Source organism: Podarcis cretensis (assembly GCF_951804945.1).
Source record: "Podarcis cretensis genome assembly, chromosome: 18".
NCBI classification, from domain to species: domain Eukaryota; kingdom Metazoa; phylum Chordata; class Lepidosauria; order Squamata; family Lacertidae; genus Podarcis; species Podarcis cretensis.
In genome coordinates this window covers 13,818,937-13,836,274 of record NC_137188.1, presented here as the reverse complement: position 1 = coordinate 13,836,274, position 17,338 = coordinate 13,818,937, and the positions used below count along the sequence as shown (strand labels likewise).

The window sequence follows — 17,338 nt, the reverse complement described above, 5'->3', positions numbered from 1 at the left end:
GGCCTGCTCTCAGGAATCTATTTTTCTGCCATTTTTAAATTTATACTTTTCAGATTTATACACAAAACTGGGACGTCCTATTCCACACCCTTAAACATTTCTCCACTGAAAACAGAGAGACCCTTTTCTCTCTCTCCAGTTCTGTTTGTAAGAGATGCATTGTGCTTCTTTTGTTCTGTTTTTTCTTGTTTAAAACTTTTGTTGTGTGTTGATTTTCAGTCAAGAAAGTTAAATTTTAAAAAAATGATATGTGAAGCATAACGCAATTAAATTCGGCGCTCCTGCGACAGGGATAATGTTGCAGTTACAGATAGGTAGCCGTGTTGGTCTGCCGTAGTCAAAACAAAATAAAAAAATTCCTTCCCGTAGCACCTTAAAGACCAACTAAGTTAGTTCTTGGTATGAGCTTTCGTGTGCATGCACGAAAGCTCATACCAAGGGATAATGTTGCTGATGGATTGGATAAATAAACAGAATATTGGGGGGGGGGGCTAGGAAGAGCCCTAGGGTGCCCCCGCTTTCTGCACCCAGCTTACCTGTCGTCACTGAGAGCGGGGAGAGGGGGCGGGAGAGGGTAGGCGATGGGGTTCCCACCACCAAACTTTTCCGGTTGCTCCGTCGACAGCTGGAAGCAAAGACATGTGAGGGTTAAATGCAAGGGTTATTTCGGGGGGAGATCCCACCCCCAGAGAGGCAGCTGTCAGCACCCTTCACAGATCTAATAATAATAATAATAATAATAATAGTGGAACCTCCAGCTGCACAGGCAGTCTACACAGATTCCTAGCTTTTGGCTGGAATTTGTAAATTTCAAACCCCTATTCCACTGCCCGTAAGTCGCAGGGTGGTTCTCAGCAAAGTTCCAAAATAAAATCACAAGATACATTTTAATCATTATTCAAAAGGGCGTTTTATTTGGAGCTGTCAAGGTATCCAGGCACATCTGTGTCCAAGCCACATAAAATAATTAAAGCAACTTTCAATTAATTAAATGTGTGAACCGCCCTATACCCGTAAGTCCTGGGGTCTTTCACATCCGAGAACATCTCTGTCCGAGATAATGAAAATAATCCAAACAACGGGCAGTGCTAATGTCTGCAGACTCGTGGAAAAGTACGCTCCCCGACTAAAGACCCTGACCGCAAATATGAAAATCAAAATTAACACCTAATGTTGAAAAGCAATTCACGACGGCAGCTTTCAACAGTCCAACAGTGGCAGCCTGGAGCTATGATTGAGATTAGAATCGAAGTCTCCCTGCAGGGAATTACATTGCCTGTAAATAATTCTGTGGGGTTTTTTTGTATATACAGTGGTACCTTGGTTCTCAAACACTTTGGTTCCCAAACGCCTTGGTTCTCAAACGCTGAAAACTCGAAAGTGAGTGTTCCAGTTTTCGAATGTTTTTCCGAAGCCGGACGTCCGACGCGGCTGTTGGCTATTGCTTCTGAGACGCCTGCGCCAATCAGAAGCCGCGCCTTGGTTTCCGGACATTTTGGAAGTCAAATGGACTAAAAAGGTAAAAGGTAAAGGGACCCCTGACTATTAGGTCCAGTCATGGCCAACTCTGGGGTTGCGACGCTCATCTCGCTTTATTGGCCGAGGGAGCCGGCGTACAGCTTCCAGGTCATGTGGCCAGCAGGACTAAGACGCTTCTGGCGAACCAGAGCAGCGCACGGAAACGCCGTCTACCTTCCCGCCGGAGTGGTACCTATTTATCTACTTGCGCTTTGACATGCTTTCAAACTGCTAGGTTGGCAGGAGCAGGGACCGAGCAACGGGAGCTCACCCCGTCATTGCGGGGATTCGATCAGCTGACCTTCTGATCGGAAAGCCCTAGGCTCTGTGGTTGAGACCACAGCTAGAATAAAGGTAAAGGGACCCCTGACCATTAGGTCCAGTCGTGGCCGACTCTGGGGTTGCGGCGCTCATCTCGCTTTATTGGCCGAGGAAGCCGGCGTACAGCTTCCGGGTCATGTGGCCAGCAGGACTAAGCCGCTTCTGGCGAACCAGAGCAGCGCATGGAAATGCCGTTTACCTTCCCGCTGGTCTACTTGCACTTTGACGTGCTTTGGAACTGCTAGGTGGGCAGGAGCAGGGACCGAGCAACGGGAGCTCACCCCATCATTGCGGGGATTCGAACCGCCGACCTTCTGATCGGCAAGCTATAGGCTCTGTGGTTTAACCCACAGCTAGACTAGAACAGAACAAACGGACTAGAACCCCAACACCCTAACTCTCTGCAAGATGCCCGTCTCTGGCGAGATGCCCGGTTACATCACAGGGTGCTGAGGGCACCACGGGGCAAGGAGAGCTGGCTGTTGTCCAGTTATGTAACTGCCGGCAGGGAGAAGGGAAGGGGGAAGTCGGGCGCACAGGAAACCAACGGGATGCAGAGACTCCCTGCGGGTTCCGGCCCTCGCCAGAATTTGCACCCAAGCCCCATTTTGCACTGAAAGCGGTGGCTCCCCAGCCCCTTTTAATTTTAACAGCAAAGAATTGGAAAGGCGATAACATCCCCACCGAAAGGGAATGGCAGGCGAAGATGACAGGATATTTACAACTCGCAGGGATGACAGGGAGAAGATGAGCGACGTTCAGTCAATAAAGAATGGGCAGTATTTAAGGAATATATTAAAAATGACTGCGATAGTATCCATCTCTGGCAGACCTAGAATGCATCTTGAAAGACAGAGAGAGTATACAATAAAATCTTCTTTGTAATAAACGGGAAAGGAAGACGACGACAATGAATTGTGTACAGATCAGCAAAATGTAAAACGACACAATGAGGAGAACCGGAAGTTGGTGTTTGTGGTGTAACTATGTTGAATAATAATAATAATAGTTTCCAGTGTGTGTGGTGTGTATCGTATGTGTTGTACGTACTGTCTAAGTTAAATGTTATAAGTTATATGTAAAGTGGAGTTAATTGATGTATAATAAAGGTTATTTTAATTTATATAAACTCTAACCCAATGGTTGCCATTAATTTGATTCTGAATTGATTCTAGGATGTATTTTAATTACTTGACGGTGTGATTTTATGTACGCTGTGCTATTTTTACCTGTTGTTAGCCGCTCTGAGCCCGGCTTTGGCTGGGGAGGGTGGGATACAAATAAAAATGTATTATTATTAAAAAGAGAAACACACGTTCTAACCACTGAGCCACGCAGCCCCTTCCCGACATTTGGAGGAAGGCAAAAAGAGGGAAGATCAAATCGGCTCCGTTGCACAGAGCACAGCAGCTGCCAGGGCTTTTTTTGTCAGCCGCGCAAACAGGAAACGGAGACTCTTCCTCTGCGGATCTTGGCCTCTCTCACACACAAGTGGATCCCAGTTGCTTTGGGGGGAAAAGCAGCAGCGGCGCCCTGCCGTTGCCAAATGCACAGGCCGCCCCAGCGCTTCTGCTCTCGAGGGTTGCCAACGTACCAAGCCCATGTTTCCAAAGCGCGGTTTGGCTGCCTCCCACCCCACGCCCTGCTCCTCAATCGCGTTCATCGGCCAAGGAAATTAAGGGCGTTGGTTCTGCGCCTCCTCATTCTTAATCCGCACAATGGCCCTGCCAGGTAGACCAGGCTGAGAAGAGGCGGCGGCTGGTTTCCGAGGGGCGTGTGGGGATTCGAACTCGGCTCTTTCCCAGTTCAAAAAAAAAAGCATCACTGCTTTCGACCTTGGAGAGCTAACAGCCACCGAGAGCAGCCCACTCCTCGCTCCCAACCGCGGGATTTGCCGATTAATCGATCGCCAATTTATTCCCTTTCAGTTCCATTTACGGACCGCCTCAATTTCACAGCAGAGGAATAAAAAAACAGGCTCCGCTTGTTCAAAACGAGAATGGTGATTTCCAAAACACTTCCCTATAGAACGAAAACCAACCTCACATCTCAAAGCCAACGTTGAGCTGTGCCTTTAAAGAAAAAGAATACCGGGAATTGCAGTTTATCCCTCGCGCCGCTACAATTCCCAGCACCCTGAAACTAAAGTTCCCGGGGCTTTCTTTTTGGGGGAAGCCGAGTGCTTTAAAAGTATGTTGTGTATGGAGACTTAGCCAAAAAAAGAGGAGGGGAGGGGAGTTTGGCAGTTTAAATTTCTCACAGAGGGGTGTGTAAAAGAAAGAAGGAACGAAGGGGCAGAGGCCCGGCTGCAAAGAGAGAGGCACAGCCACCTCTTCCGCTTGTGGCGCAGAGACGCTTCGCTTGTGAAAGGATCCGCCGCCGATTCAAAACCAAAAAGGAAGTTCCTGCAATCGCTGCAAAACAGAGCCAGACAAGGCTTCCGAGGCTCAGGCCCAAAAACCTTTAGATTTATCTTATTTTAAAACAATACGATCCGGATCCTAGAACTTTTGACCCAGGTGTAAGTCCCAACAGAACGCCATTGGGCTTACTTTGGAGGGGAGATGTTTGGGGCAGAGGCTGAACTCAGAGGTGGAAGCAGCAGCCCCAAAGCCCCAAGGGGGCCAGCAGCAAATTTTTAGGATGCAGAGAGTTTTCAATGGCAGAGATGGGAAGAAAACAAGTCAAAGTGTTGGTGCTGACCTTGAAAGCCCTAAACGGCCCAGTAGACCTGAAGGAGCGTCTCCACCCCGGACACCGGGGTCCCTCTCCCAAGGGCCTTCTGCGGTTCGCTCCCTGCGAGAAGTGAGGTTGCAGGGAACCAGGCAGAGGGCCTTCTCGGTGGTGGCGCCCGCCCTGTGGAACTCCCTCCCACCAGATGTCAAGGAGATAAAGAACTATATGACTTTTAGGAGACATCTGAAGGCAGCCCTGTTTAGGGAAGCTTTTTAATGACTGATGTTATACTGCGTTTTTAATATTCTGTTGGGAGCCGCCCAGAGTGGCTGGGGAAACCCAGCCAGATGGGCGGAGTGTAAATAATAAACTTATTATTATTACTACTATTATTATTATTATTTCACCTGGATGAAGGTGGGAGTATCTTAAAAGCATTAGAAACTCAGATAAATGGCTCCTTAAACCAGGGTTCTGGTTGCCAAAGCGGAACGCCTCCTTGCCATTTGTGGGCCGGATTTTTGGGGGCGCTATTTTTCAATACGGTTTCCGAAATCCATTCCGACGGCACGGATAAAATAGAAGGGATGGAATTCTACAGGACGGGGAGGTATTAGTGTGCGAAAACGGTCCAGCTACAAGGACCCCCAAAATGGCAGAGACCGATGAGGTGCAAAATGCGCCTGGCGAATTTCGAACACTGATCTACGACCAAAAGGGATCATAGCTCCATGGGGCAAGTGTGACCCCTTTATCTTACCTCTCCGCAAAGCGAAGGTAAGGAGAGTCCCGCAGGAGCTGGATCAGGGCATCTGGCCCCAACTCCTGTCCTCAGAGTGTCCGCTAAGATGCCCCAAAACGGAAGCCCGAAACCCGGACCTTAGCGCATCATCAGAGGCATTTCCTGTCCGTAGAAGCGACAACAGAGCCATTGGCCAGTAGCCACAGATCCTCCCTGGATTTGTATAATCTCCTTTTTAGAGTCATCCAAGTCGATGCTCATCGCTAAATCTCGCCCCGTAGTTGAGCTGTGCATGATGCGAATAGCCTCCTTTTTCCTCCTCTTTTCGAAATGATTTTTACTGGTTTTACAAAACAAACCGCACACATTTAACACAATTAAATTTCAAAACAGAACAAGGATTCTTCCGAATCTTCAGATTTCCCTCCTCTCCTCTGTGGGTCCTTTAAATATCTTAATCAACTGCATATTATAGCTCATTCAGATAGTCCTCTCCAATATATCCGAAGTCTTTGCAACATCGCAAGAGTTATTCAAAGCCTCGCCAAGGAGTTCACAGCACTCTCTCGGATACAATCTATATTTGCCTCCTTTTTCTGTCGCAAAAGGAAAGCCCTGCAGCAGCTGGATCCGGGCAAAAGGGCCTCATCCAGACCTGTCCTCACAGCACAGGAGGCCAGCTCCTAGGGGCCGAAGTCCCTTCGCCTCTCCTCCAATAGAATATTTGAGGTGGCCACAGCGGTGTAGCGTGGGTTGTCAGCACCCGGGGCAAGGCAAGTAATTTGCGCCCCATAACCCGGGGCAAGGCAAGTAATTTGCACCCCCTAACCCGGGGCAAGGCAAGTAATTTGCGCCCCTAACCCCTAACCTGCCGCCGCTGCCAGCTTCTTCTTGCTGCTGCCTGGGCTGGGGTATTTACGGTAAGGTAGCCACGGCGGCGGCGGCGGGTCCGTGTCAGGTGATCTGAGGCGAGTTGCCGCTGGCGCTGCCGCCCAAACAACGCCGCTTGCCCGGAGGAGGAGGGCAGAGAGGTGAGGAAAATGCAACATGGCCCAGCAGCTGCAGCAGCAGCAGCAGCAGCAGCAGCAGCAGCAGCGGGGCTGTGAGGAGGGGCTGCCTGGCGCGCCCTCTGCAGCCCTGACGCGCGGGGACCGCGGCGAGCGCTGAGAGCCGCTGCCTGCCGGACACCTTCAGCCCGGACGCGCGCACAGCTCATCGGTTCCGCGAGACATGGGGCTCTGCTACAGCCTGCGCCCGAGGCTCTTTGGCGACTCCGGAGGCGGCGAGCACGCCCCCCCCGATGTTGCGCCCGGTGCAGCCGGCCCCCCCGGCCCCCCCACGCTACGCCACTGGGTGGCCACACTCATACCCAAAGTTGATGGGCATTGCCATTTGAATGGCGATCGTGCGCCGCATCTTGCAATCAGTTATGTGGGGCGGGTCTTACCTGCCCCCCCCCCAAATATTCCTCTTCGTGCCCCTGCCTCACTGTGACCGATCAAACGCCCAAAAGTCAGAGCCAAGTGCAGTTCTGCATCTACGGCCTTGACAGTGAATGGAGAACACATTTATTTACAAGACAATTGTGGCCCGGTGAAAACATTAGCAGGGTTTTAACCACCCTTGCAAAGTAACAAAAGCTATGGACAATTCAGATCGATGGAAAAATCTGGATATGAACTGACATATGTAGTTTTAAACATTGTTATTAAGAGTTGTAGGGGGAAGTCTTGAGATTCTGAGCATTTTATGGGTTTTTAATTGATTTTGTTATATGCTTATACGTTTTAAAATCAAATAAAAACATATACTGCATACACACACACAAACACACACACACAGTGGTAAAAAGGTAAAGGTAAAGGTACCCCTGCCCGTACGGGCCAGTCTTGACAGACTCTGGGGTTGTGCGCCCATCTCACTTAAGAGGCCAGGGGCCAGCGCTGTCCGGAGACACTTCCGGGTCACGTGGCCAGCGTGACATCGCTGCTCTGGCGAGCCAGAGCCGCACACGGAAACGCCGTTTACCTTCCCGCTGGTAAGCGGTCCCTATTTATCTACTTGCACCCGGAGGTGCTTTCGAACTGCTAGGTTGGCAGGCGCTGGGACCGAGCAGCGGGAGCGCACCCCGCCGCAGGGATTCGAACCGCCGACCTTTCGATCGGCAAGTCCTAGGCGCTGAGGCTTTAACCCACAGCGCCACCTGCGTCCCTTCAGGTTACTTCAGGTTAAGTACTTAATTTGTTCCGGAGGTCCATTCTTAACCTGAAACTGTTCTTAACCTGAAGCACCACTTTAGCTAATGGGGCCTCCTGCTGCTGCCGCGCCGCTGGAGCCCGGTTTCTGTTCTCATCCTGAAGCAAAGTTCTTAACCTGAAGCACTATTTCTGGGTTAGCAGAGTCTGTAACCTGAAGCGTCTGTAACCTGAAGTAACACTGTATATGAGAATGCAGTCAACGCGGCCACTGAAAACCACTGAACTGATCCAATACCTTTTTTAAGCTGCGGGTCAGAACCTAGGAGGAGCCCCCTGTGGCAGCAGGATCAGGCCCAAAGGCGCGCTTGCCTGGCCCAAAATCCTGTCCTCACCGTGGCCACCAAAAGGGAAACCACCAAGAGAGCAAAAAAAAGCCTCGCGTCTCCACCGTCCTAGGGTAGACTGCCCTTGCTCAGAGAGGCGCCACTGAGGAATCCTAAGCAACCGAGAAGAGCTTGGCTGCTGGATCAGGACCCAAGGGGGGTGGTCCCATCCAGTCAGGTTCCATGTCCTCAGAGTGGCCAACCAGTTCAACCAGCGAAAAGCAGCGACTGGACCTCATTCCTGCTTCCAGCAGCAGAGGGGCCATCCTTGAAAGTCGTCTCTTTTCCCACCACATTCCTGGAATTCTGCAATCCCCTCCACATCCTTGGAGCTTGAGTCAGGAACCAGCCTTGCTTCTCGCCCGAGAAAAATCGCCCCCCCCCACCAATGATCCAGGGTTCATTTTAGGACACAAATTGGGAGTTTGGGGAAAGAATTCCCCCCTTAAACCTCACATTGCCTTTTTTGGGGCGGGTGGGAAGGGGGAAGGAAGTTGGAGCACCAAAGGAGATCGGTGACCTCGGATGCTCCGCGTCCAAACCAGCCCCCCCCCCTCGCAATCTGGCCGAGGGGATTATGTCCTAATCTGTACAAGCGCACACAGATTAACGGGGGGGGGGCGGTAGAGGAAGAAGGAGAAACAACCAACCTGTTTCTCAGCGAGAGAGAGAAAACACAAAAGAAAGGAGATGAAGACCTTCGGGTGGATAATATATTAATAAAAAAAAGTCACAGCCCAGAAATTAGAGTACAAGATGATATTTCAGAGGAGGGGGGCTTCCTGCCACACACACCCGCCCCCGCCACACACACACAGGCCAGAGAGGAGAGGCGCCTCTGGGTATGTGATTGTTAAACCTTTTTGCAAGCTTGGCGCGCCTGGGAACGTCCCCAAAAAAGCACCCGTGCGGGTGGGAGGGCTGCTTGTGCAATGCACACCACCCCCGGGGATGATGAGAACAAACTCTCCGCAAGCAACACCTCCCCCCCCCCCATCCCTCCGGCGAGGCGCTTTTTCCCCTCCCTCCCTCTCCAAAAAGCAGCTCCGCTCGGTGCGTAATTGCGCCCGGAAGCGTTCCGTTGGCTCCTCGGCTGCGCGCCTCCGCCTTGGTTACCTCTTGGAGCGCTGGCTGAGGGCGCCCAGCGGGGGCCCCCAGGTGCCGGGGTCCGACATCGCCGGCCACCGACCGGGTCCTTCTCCTCCTCCTCCCGCGGGGCGCCGTCACCGCCTTCCGAGGGCCGCCGGCCTCCCAGCCCAGGGCGCTCCGCAGCGCCCCCTCCCGAGATTTGCGCAGCAGAGAGAGACACACACACCAACCCCCGCCCGCCCCCGAATTCCTTTCCCACGTGCGCCGGGGAATCGGTTGGAAACGGTTCAGAAATGGGCCGCCGAAACGATCCCGGGGGTGCGGCGAGTCAGGGAAAAGGCGCAACGTTTGGGGTTGTTTTTTTTTTTTCGGTTTAGAGAGGCGGCGAGGAAGAGGCGACGTGAGAGAGGTTTGGAAAAGGATAGCACGGCGGAAGAAATATCAACAGCCTCAGATATGCACATGACACAGCCTTGATGGCAGAATGTGAGGAGGAATTAAAGAATCTTTTAATGAGGGTGAAAGAGGAGAACGCAAAATATGGTCTGAAGCTCAACTTCAACAAAATGGAGATCATGGCCACTGGGCCCATCACCTCCTGGCACACAGAAGGGGAAGAAATGGAGGCAGGGAGAGATTTTACTTTCTTGGGCTCCATGATCCTGCAGATGGTGACAGCAGTCATGAAATTAAAAGACGCCTGCTCCTTGGGAGAAAAGCAATGACAAACCTAGACAGCATCTTCAAAAGCAGAGACATCACCTTGCCAACAAAGGTCCATGTAGTTCAAGCTCTGGTTTTTCCAGTAGTGATGTATGGAAGTGAGAGCTGGACCGTAAAGAAGGCTGATCGCCGAAGAATGGATGCTTTTGAATTCTGGTGCTGGAGGAGACTCTTGAGAGTCCCATGGACTGCAAGGAGATCAAACCTCTCCATTCGGAAGGAAATCAGCCCTGAGTGCTCACTGGAAGGACAGATCCTGAAGCTTGAGGCTCCAAGACTTTGGCCACCTCATGAGAAGAGAAGACTCCCTGGAAAAGACCCTGATGTTGGGAAAGATGGAGGGCGCAAGGAGAAGGGGACGACAGAGGACGAGATGGTTGGACAGTGTTCTCGAAGCAACCAGCATGAGTTTGACCAAACTGCGGGAGGCAGTGGAAGACAGGAGGGCCTGGCGTGCTCTGGTCCAGGGGGCCACGAAGAGGCGGACACGACTAAACGACTAAACAACAACAAAGCACGATGTGCAGAGAAAAAGGGTTTCTTCCTCCCTCTTTGCTAGCGCATCCCTGAAGCACGAGGTTGGGAAACTCAGGACAGAGATCAGAGAAAAGGCTCTTTCATGTATGTGCATAGTGAAAGCATGCAACGCGCTTCGGCCAACCTGCATGGCTTTCAAAGATTTCACAAACTCGTGGAGAAGGCCTGGCTACCAATGGCGACCAGCTATGATGGCTCTTCCTTGTCCTCAATGCTTGCAGGCAGCAGTGCTTCTGGACCCCAGTGACTGGAAGCCACAGGGGGATAGGGGGCTTTCCACCCCCATCTTTCAGCCCAGACACTGAGGTCCAGCTCCGAGGGCCTTCTGGCGGTTCCCTCCCTGCGAGAAGCGAAGTTACAAGGAACCAGGCAGAGGGCCTTCTTGGTGGTGGCGCCTGCCCTGTGGAACGCCCTCCCACAAGATGCCAAGGAAATAAACAACTACAGTGGCACCTTGGTGTACAAATTTAATCTGTTCCGGAAGTCCTTTCTTAGACCGAAACCATTCTTAAACTGAGGCGTGCTTTCCCTATCGAGGCCTCTCGCCGCTGGTGCCCTTCCACCATTCAAATTCCGTTCATAGACCGAGGTGTTGTTGTTGTTGTTGAGTCGTTTAGTCGTGTCCGACTCCTCGTGACCCCCTGGACCAGAGCAGGCCAGGCCCTCCTGTCTTCCACTGCCTCCCTCATGCTGGTCGCTTCGAGAACACTGTCCAACCATCTCGTCCTCTGTCGTCCCCTTCTCCTTGTGCCCTCCATCTTCCCCAACATCAGGGTCTTTTCCAGGGAGTCTTCTCTTCTCATGAGGTGGCCAAAGTCTTGGAGCCTCAGCTTCAGGATCTGTCCTTCCAGTGAGCACTCAGGGCTGATTTCCTTCAGAATGGAGAGGGTTGATCTTCTTGCAGTCCAATAGACAGAGGTAAAGTTTGCAAACCGGGACACTACTTGCGGAGTTCGTAAACTGAATAGTTTGTAAACAGGGCTGTTCTTAAACCGAGGTACCACTGTATCTGGCTTTTATAAAACATTTGAAGGCAACCCTGTGGAGGGAAGGTTTTAATGTTTGATGTCTTGCTGTGTTTTAATTTGTTGGAAGCTGCCCAGAGTGGCTGGGGAAACCCAGTCAGATTGGAAGGTCAGCGGTTCGAATCCCCGCGACGGGGTGAGCTCCCGTTGCTCGGTCCCAGCTCCTGCCAACCTAGCAGTTCAAAAGGACGTCAAAGTACAAGTAGATAAATAGGTACCGCTGCAGCCATATCTTTTATAAGGGGGTTAATTTAACCTCTGGGTTTGCTATAGCAAAACTGAATTACTGTGTCGTGAAAGGATCCGTGTCTAAAAAAGCGAGTCAGTGACATGAAAAGTTTGGAAAGCTCTGCAGGCTTAAGACTATAGAGCCCAAGATGCCAGCATCGTTCCGATAGGAAAACCCAAAGCCAAGTAAAATCACTACAGAGCCCACGGTGCAGTTTTGCAGCGATGGGAGAGCTGTGGCCTTAAAAAGCAAAGTGGGTTACTACAGAACCCATGAGCCAGTGATGCTGTGATGAGAAAAACATGGGGGAGAGAGAGAGAGAGAGACAGAGAGAGAGAGAGAGAGAGAGAGAGAGAGAGAAGGAAGGAAGGAAGGAAGGAAGGAAGGAAGGAAGGAAGGAAGGGGAAGGGAAGGGAAGGGAAGGGAAGGGAAGGGAAGGGAAGGGAAGGGAAGGGAAGGGAAGGGGGAAGGAAGGAAGGAAGGAAGGAAGGAAGGAAAAAAGAAAGAAAGAAAGAAAGAAAGAAAGAAAGAAAGAAAGAAAGAAAGGAAGGAAGGAAGGAAGGAAGGAAGGGAAGGAAGGAAAGGAGGGAAGGAAGGAGAAAGAAGGAAGGAAGGAAGGAAGGAAGGAAGGAAGGAAGGAAGGAAGGAAGGAAGGAAGGAAGGAAAGGGAAGGGAAGGGAAGGGAAGGAAGGGAGGGAGGGAGGGAGGAAGGAAGGAAGGAGGAAGGAAGGAAGGAAGGAAGGAAGGAAGGAAGGTAGAAAGAAGGAAGAGAAGGAAGGAAAGGTGGGAAGGAAGGAGAAGGAAGGAAGGAAGGAAGGAAGGAAGGAAGGAAGGAAAGGAGGGAAGGAAGGAGTCTTAAACCCTTGGAGTCGCAGGGGAAAAGACTCCTGTGAGTTTGAACCCAGGTCTCCCTGACACACATCCATGCAACAGTGCCTTCTCTCTCTCCCTGCCTTCTCTCTTTCTCTCTCTGTGCAACACATGACAACTGCGGGGGGAAGCAGCCGCCAGGCAAGCCGTGTGGCGGAGGGCCAAGGCGACTGCCGACTCTGCCGCCAAGCCAGCAGCAGTTGAAGGCTGCCTCTCCATGGCAACGGTTGTCCAGCTGACCTGCGCAAGGGGGGGGGATGGCAGAGAGCCGGGCTGCGCATGCAGGCGCATATATATCCCTCCTCCCTTGTGCGCAGGAAGTCCTGCGGCACATGCCAGCCCCCCTCCCTGCCCCTGCTGCACAGCGCATAAAGGTTGCAGATGCGAAACTCTCTTTCCAAAACTGCCATCGCTGTTTGTTCCAAGAGCTGGTGCTCTTTGCAGCAGGAAGTTGGGACTTTGGAGACACTGGCAGGTTGGGGAGGGAACCCCAGTGGTCATCCATCTCAATCCCTTTTGCAATGCAGGAATCTCAGCTAAAGCACCCGAGAGAGATGGCTATCCAAGCTCTGCTTAAAAACCTCCACGGAAGGAGAGGCCAACATTTTTCAGACAAAGAGCTCTTACAGAAAGTTCTTCCTAATGTCGAGTTGATGCAAAAACTAGGGGGATGTGTGTGTGTCTGCCTCACGCCTCCTTTGCCCCAAGCTCAAGTTTCTGTCCCTCATGAGGCCCAGAGAAGAGGAAAAAAACGAAGGCCAGGGAAGAGGAAAAAGGACTCCCGCAATTCGGCCGGCCGTGAGGGTTAGGCAGGGGAAAGGATCGATTCCTGAAATCGTTTCATAAGAGCAGCATTGACTGAGTTCCGGGAGGGGGGAAAAGACGCCTCTGGCCAGCTGGCCGCTTTGATTTTGCAAAGGCAGAGCCAGTTCTGGAGCTGGGTGCGAATCCAGGCCACCCGCTGAGCGGAGGGGGAAAGTCTCAAAGCTCTCCAGAGCTACCAGTACAGTTTCCGAGCACAATTCAAAGGGTTGGTGCTGACCTTGAAAGCCCTAAATGGCCCAGTATCCCTTAAGGAGCGTCTCCACCCCGGACACCGGGGTCCCTCTCCCAAGGGCCTTCTGGCGGTTCCCTCCCTGCGAGAAGAGAAGTTACACGGAACCAGGCAAAGGGCCTTCTCGGTGGTGGCACCCGCCCTGTGGAACGCCCTCACTTCAAATGTCAAGGAGATAAACAACTGACTTTTAGAAGACATTTAAAGGCAACCCTGTTTAGGGAAGCTTTTAATGTTTGATGCATTACTGTATTTTAATATTTTGTCTGAACTGAACAGAAGCGGAGCCAGGCCACGGAGCGGAGTATTCTTCCTACACTGGCTGGCAGCGGCTGTCTAGCTTTCTCTAGGTTTCAGGCGGGGGCCAAGCAAGGACTGAACCTGAGGCCCTTCTACATGCCAAGCATCTGCCCTAACCACCCCAGCCATGGAGATTCTAGAACACGCAAATATTCAAATAAAAACAGCAAGCAAGTAAGTTTCCTTTTGCCTGCCCAGGGCTGCCAGCTGTTACAGCGCCTTTTCCCTCTTCGCTGCGCCCATGAAAACACATGCGCTTACGTTCCCTCTCTCTTTCTCAGACAGGGAAAAATTGCCAGGCGCTCGCGTTATTCATTAATCCGCCCTGCGAGGCCATCGGAGGAGGTAGCGGCCTTGGCCAAGGAGTCGGAAAGGGATTGCCTGCCCCATGGCGACCGCTCCTCCCTCGGCCTTGGGAACCTTTGGACCGCCGGGTGCTGCTGAGCTATAACTCCCGCCAGGGCCGGATTTATGTATAAGCTCAACAAGCTCTAGCTTAGGGCCCTGCTCTCTTGGGGGCCCCAAAAAAATTAATGGGGAAAAAACCTGGATGTACATAAATATAAGAAACAAATACAATAAAACTTACACCCAGCAACTGTGTTTTGCGTTGTGTGGGCTCCTCTGGTGTAAGTCATGGGCCCCGCCTGCTCCCTCAAATATCCCTGGTTTGCTCCTTTATATATAGGGTGCCGACATTCTGCATGGACTGGTTGCACGGCAACATGTGCAAATAGCTTGAGATACCTAAAAGGTAATGGGACCCCTGACCGTAAGGTCCAGTCGTGACCGACTCTGGGGTTGCGGCGCTCATCTCACTTTACTGGCCGAGGGAGCCGGCGTCCAGCTTCCGGGTCATGTGGCCAGCAGGACTAAGCCGCTTCTGGCGAACCAGAGCAGCGCACGGAAACACCGTTTACCTTCCTGCCGGAGTGGTACCTATTTATCTACTTGCACATTGACATGCTTTGGAACTGCTAGGTTGGCAGGAGCAGGGACCGAGCAACAGGAGCTTAGCCCGTCATTGCGGCGATTCGAACTGCCAACCTTCTGATCGGCAAGTCCTAGGCTCTGTGGTTTAATCCACAGCGCCACCCACATCCCTCTTGAGATACCTATAGCACAGGCAACCCCAAACTCAGCTCTCCTGATGTTTTGGGACTAGAACTCCCATCATCCTTAGCTAACAGGACCAGTGGTCAGGGATGATGGGAACTGTAGTCCCAAAACATCTGGAGGGCCAAGTTTGCCTATGCCTGATATAGCATCTATTCAACACAAAAACAGCAACAATTTGTTGTGGACAAAGGACAGCTGGACATAGAAAGAACCCCATTACCTTCAGGAGCTGAGGGCCACATCAAACCGAAATCCGGCCCTGACTCCCACTGGCCACAGCAAGAAGCCCCAGCGGTGCTAGTTTATGAGAACACCGCAAGAGCCTGCTGGATCGGGCCCAAGGGGGGGACATTTTAGCCCACCCTCTCAGTCCTTGCAGAGGCTAAGCAGCTAAGGCCCCTGCAAACAAGGCCAGGGGAGGAACTGCCTATTTTTTTGCCACCAGGTAGACCGGTCCTGTCCATGGAGGCTCTGTTTTTAGGAATCAGAATCGCCGCAGAAGACAATGCATTTCGCCTGCCGCCTTTCCGTTTCCTCTGCACAAACAACCCTGCGTTTGTGGTGTGAGAGAGGGTGCAGGGGATTGGACCGCGGTTCTAACCACTACACCACGCTGCCTTTTTTTGTTTTTTAAGAGTGACGGAGCAATCGGGAAAGCGTTTCCTCGGCACCCGGCCTCGCAACACGGGTGTGGGTGGCGGAGCACCCCATAATAGCACATAATATTCCTTCCCCCCTCCCACTGCACGGAAAAGACACATCTCCCCATAGTTAGGGTCTCTTACCTCCAAGGGTGCAATGCCAGGGGGCTCAGAGGGCTCAGAGGGCTGAGAAGGGTCGGACTCTGGCTCCCGGGGGAGAGGCTGCAGAAGGAAGAGAGCCAAGGAGAACGAGGCCGAGGTGTGAATAGGGGTCAGAGGCGCAACCCCAGCCCGCCAGGAGATGAGTTAGGGGGCAACGACAGGGACCCAGTCCATTGCCACCCCCCCCCATCTAGAGACAAAAGCTCCTTACACATCCAGGGATATCCCATCGCAGAGCTACAATTCCCAAAGCAGGGAACTGTAGCGCTGCCTTGGCACCGTGCCGTTGAAGCCCTAAGAGACCACCGGTTGGGGGGCAATGGGGTATTTATTAGGTGGAAAGGGGGGGAGAGAAAGCTCCACGCAGGTGACAAGATCTTGGAAATCCCCCCCCCCCGGTTTGTAAGATCTGGGCTGGCGGGGGCGGGGAGCACTCTGCCCATGCCCAGAGGTCCTCTTAATACCCCGAGCTTGGGGGCTGCGGCACTGTTACAGTTATACCCTGCTTTTTGGAGCTCAAAAGTGGAGAGGCTGGTTCTTCTTGCCCAACAACCCTGAGAGGTAGCTCAGGCTCAGAGAGGCCACACGGTGATTTTCAGGGGGGAGCGGACTCGAACCCCAGACTGCCAGGCCCCGGGCGCTCTCACCCCTACCCCAAACGCCTTTTCTTTCCCCGTGGCAGGCGGAGGTTCAGCAGGTGGTGTTCTTCCAGCCCCGCCAGCCACGCATCTGCTGCCTGCGTGTTTTTCAATCGGAATAAAATTGCATCAGGGGAAAGCGGAGCAGCGGAGCTCCTCCCAGGTACCTTGGTGGCGCCGCCCGGGCAACCCTCTCTCGAGTCGGGGTGGGGGGTGGGACGGACGGGGACCCGCCTGGCAGGTTTGCGGAGGGCGCCACAGCCCCGGGGTGGGCTCCATGAGCTCTGCGGGACCCTTCCCGGAGGCGGAGGCGCGCTTTGGAGTGGGAGAAGCCACGGAGAGCCCTTTTTTAAAATTCTCTCTCTTTGGGGAATCACCGCCGCCCCCTCCCTCCGCAGCCGGTTCCCTGGCAACCGAGCCGTGCGTCATTGGAGACCCCGGGATGGAAGGAGGGGAGAGGGGAGGGAGGACAGGGATCCCCCGAAGGCAGAAAGAGGGGCCGCGAGAGAGAAAAAGACCCCCAGCCCCAGCCCTGCCCCGGCTTTCGGTGCCAAGCGAGCGCTCCGCCGTGCGCGCCTCTCCAAGCGCCCCCGGGGCGCTGCCTGCCGGCGCTGGAACCTCTCCCCCCGTTTCCCCACCCTCTCCCCAAGCGGGGGCGCCCAGGAGCCCCCCCCAAACTCACTCCACCAAGGTCAGCGAAGGGATCTTAAGCTTGGCACGGCGCGCCTGCATGGCGACGGCGGTGGCAACGCGCTGCCCCGACGGCGCGTCCGGCGCGCTCTGCCTGGCGCGGCTTCCCCCGGCGCTCGCTCGCTCGCTCGCTCGCCCGCCCACCCGGCCCTCCTCCTCCCCCCCCCCACCTCGGAGGGAGGGAGGGAGAAGAGAGACTGGGAGGGACAGAAAAGCCCTGGGGTGGGGGTGGTTGGAGCGCGCGCCGCCGCCCCTTAGGAATTAAAAAAGCGCAAGCAACGAGGCGCCGGGTCGCCAGGTTTCTGGAGAAAGGCGCGCGTCCCCGCCGGGGACCTGACCTCTCCAATGGAAAAGGCTCTGCGCGACGCTGCTCTCAAGAGGGGCGGGCGCATGGGTGCCAAAGCCCGGGGGCGCTGGGTGCCC

At 53.3% G+C, this 17,338-nt stretch overlaps 1 protein-coding gene across 7 annotated transcripts in view; it reads right to left on the bottom strand.

Moving 5' to 3' along the window:
• MAST3 (microtubule associated serine/threonine kinase 3) overlaps positions 1 to 17,338 on the bottom strand; it is a 59,795-nt gene that overhangs the window by 34,292 nt on the left and 8,165 nt on the right. For 2 of the 7 annotated variants that reach the window (XM_079960432.1, XM_079960433.1), the window contains exons 1-3: positions 16,908 to 17,014; positions 15,570 to 15,647; positions 537 to 625 (exon numbers count right to left, since the gene is read on the bottom strand). In XM_079960432.1, coding sequence (XP_079816558.1) covers positions 537 to 625; positions 15,570 to 15,647; positions 16,908 to 16,957 — 217 coding nt within the window. In that variant the 5' untranslated portion in view covers positions 16,958 to 17,014. Of the gene's footprint in view, positions 1 to 536; positions 626 to 8,954; positions 9,102 to 15,569; positions 15,648 to 16,907; positions 17,015 to 17,338 lie in introns of those variants that run through there. The other 5 variants (XM_079960434.1, XM_079960436.1, XM_079960431.1 and 2 more) reach the window with 4 other exon arrangements.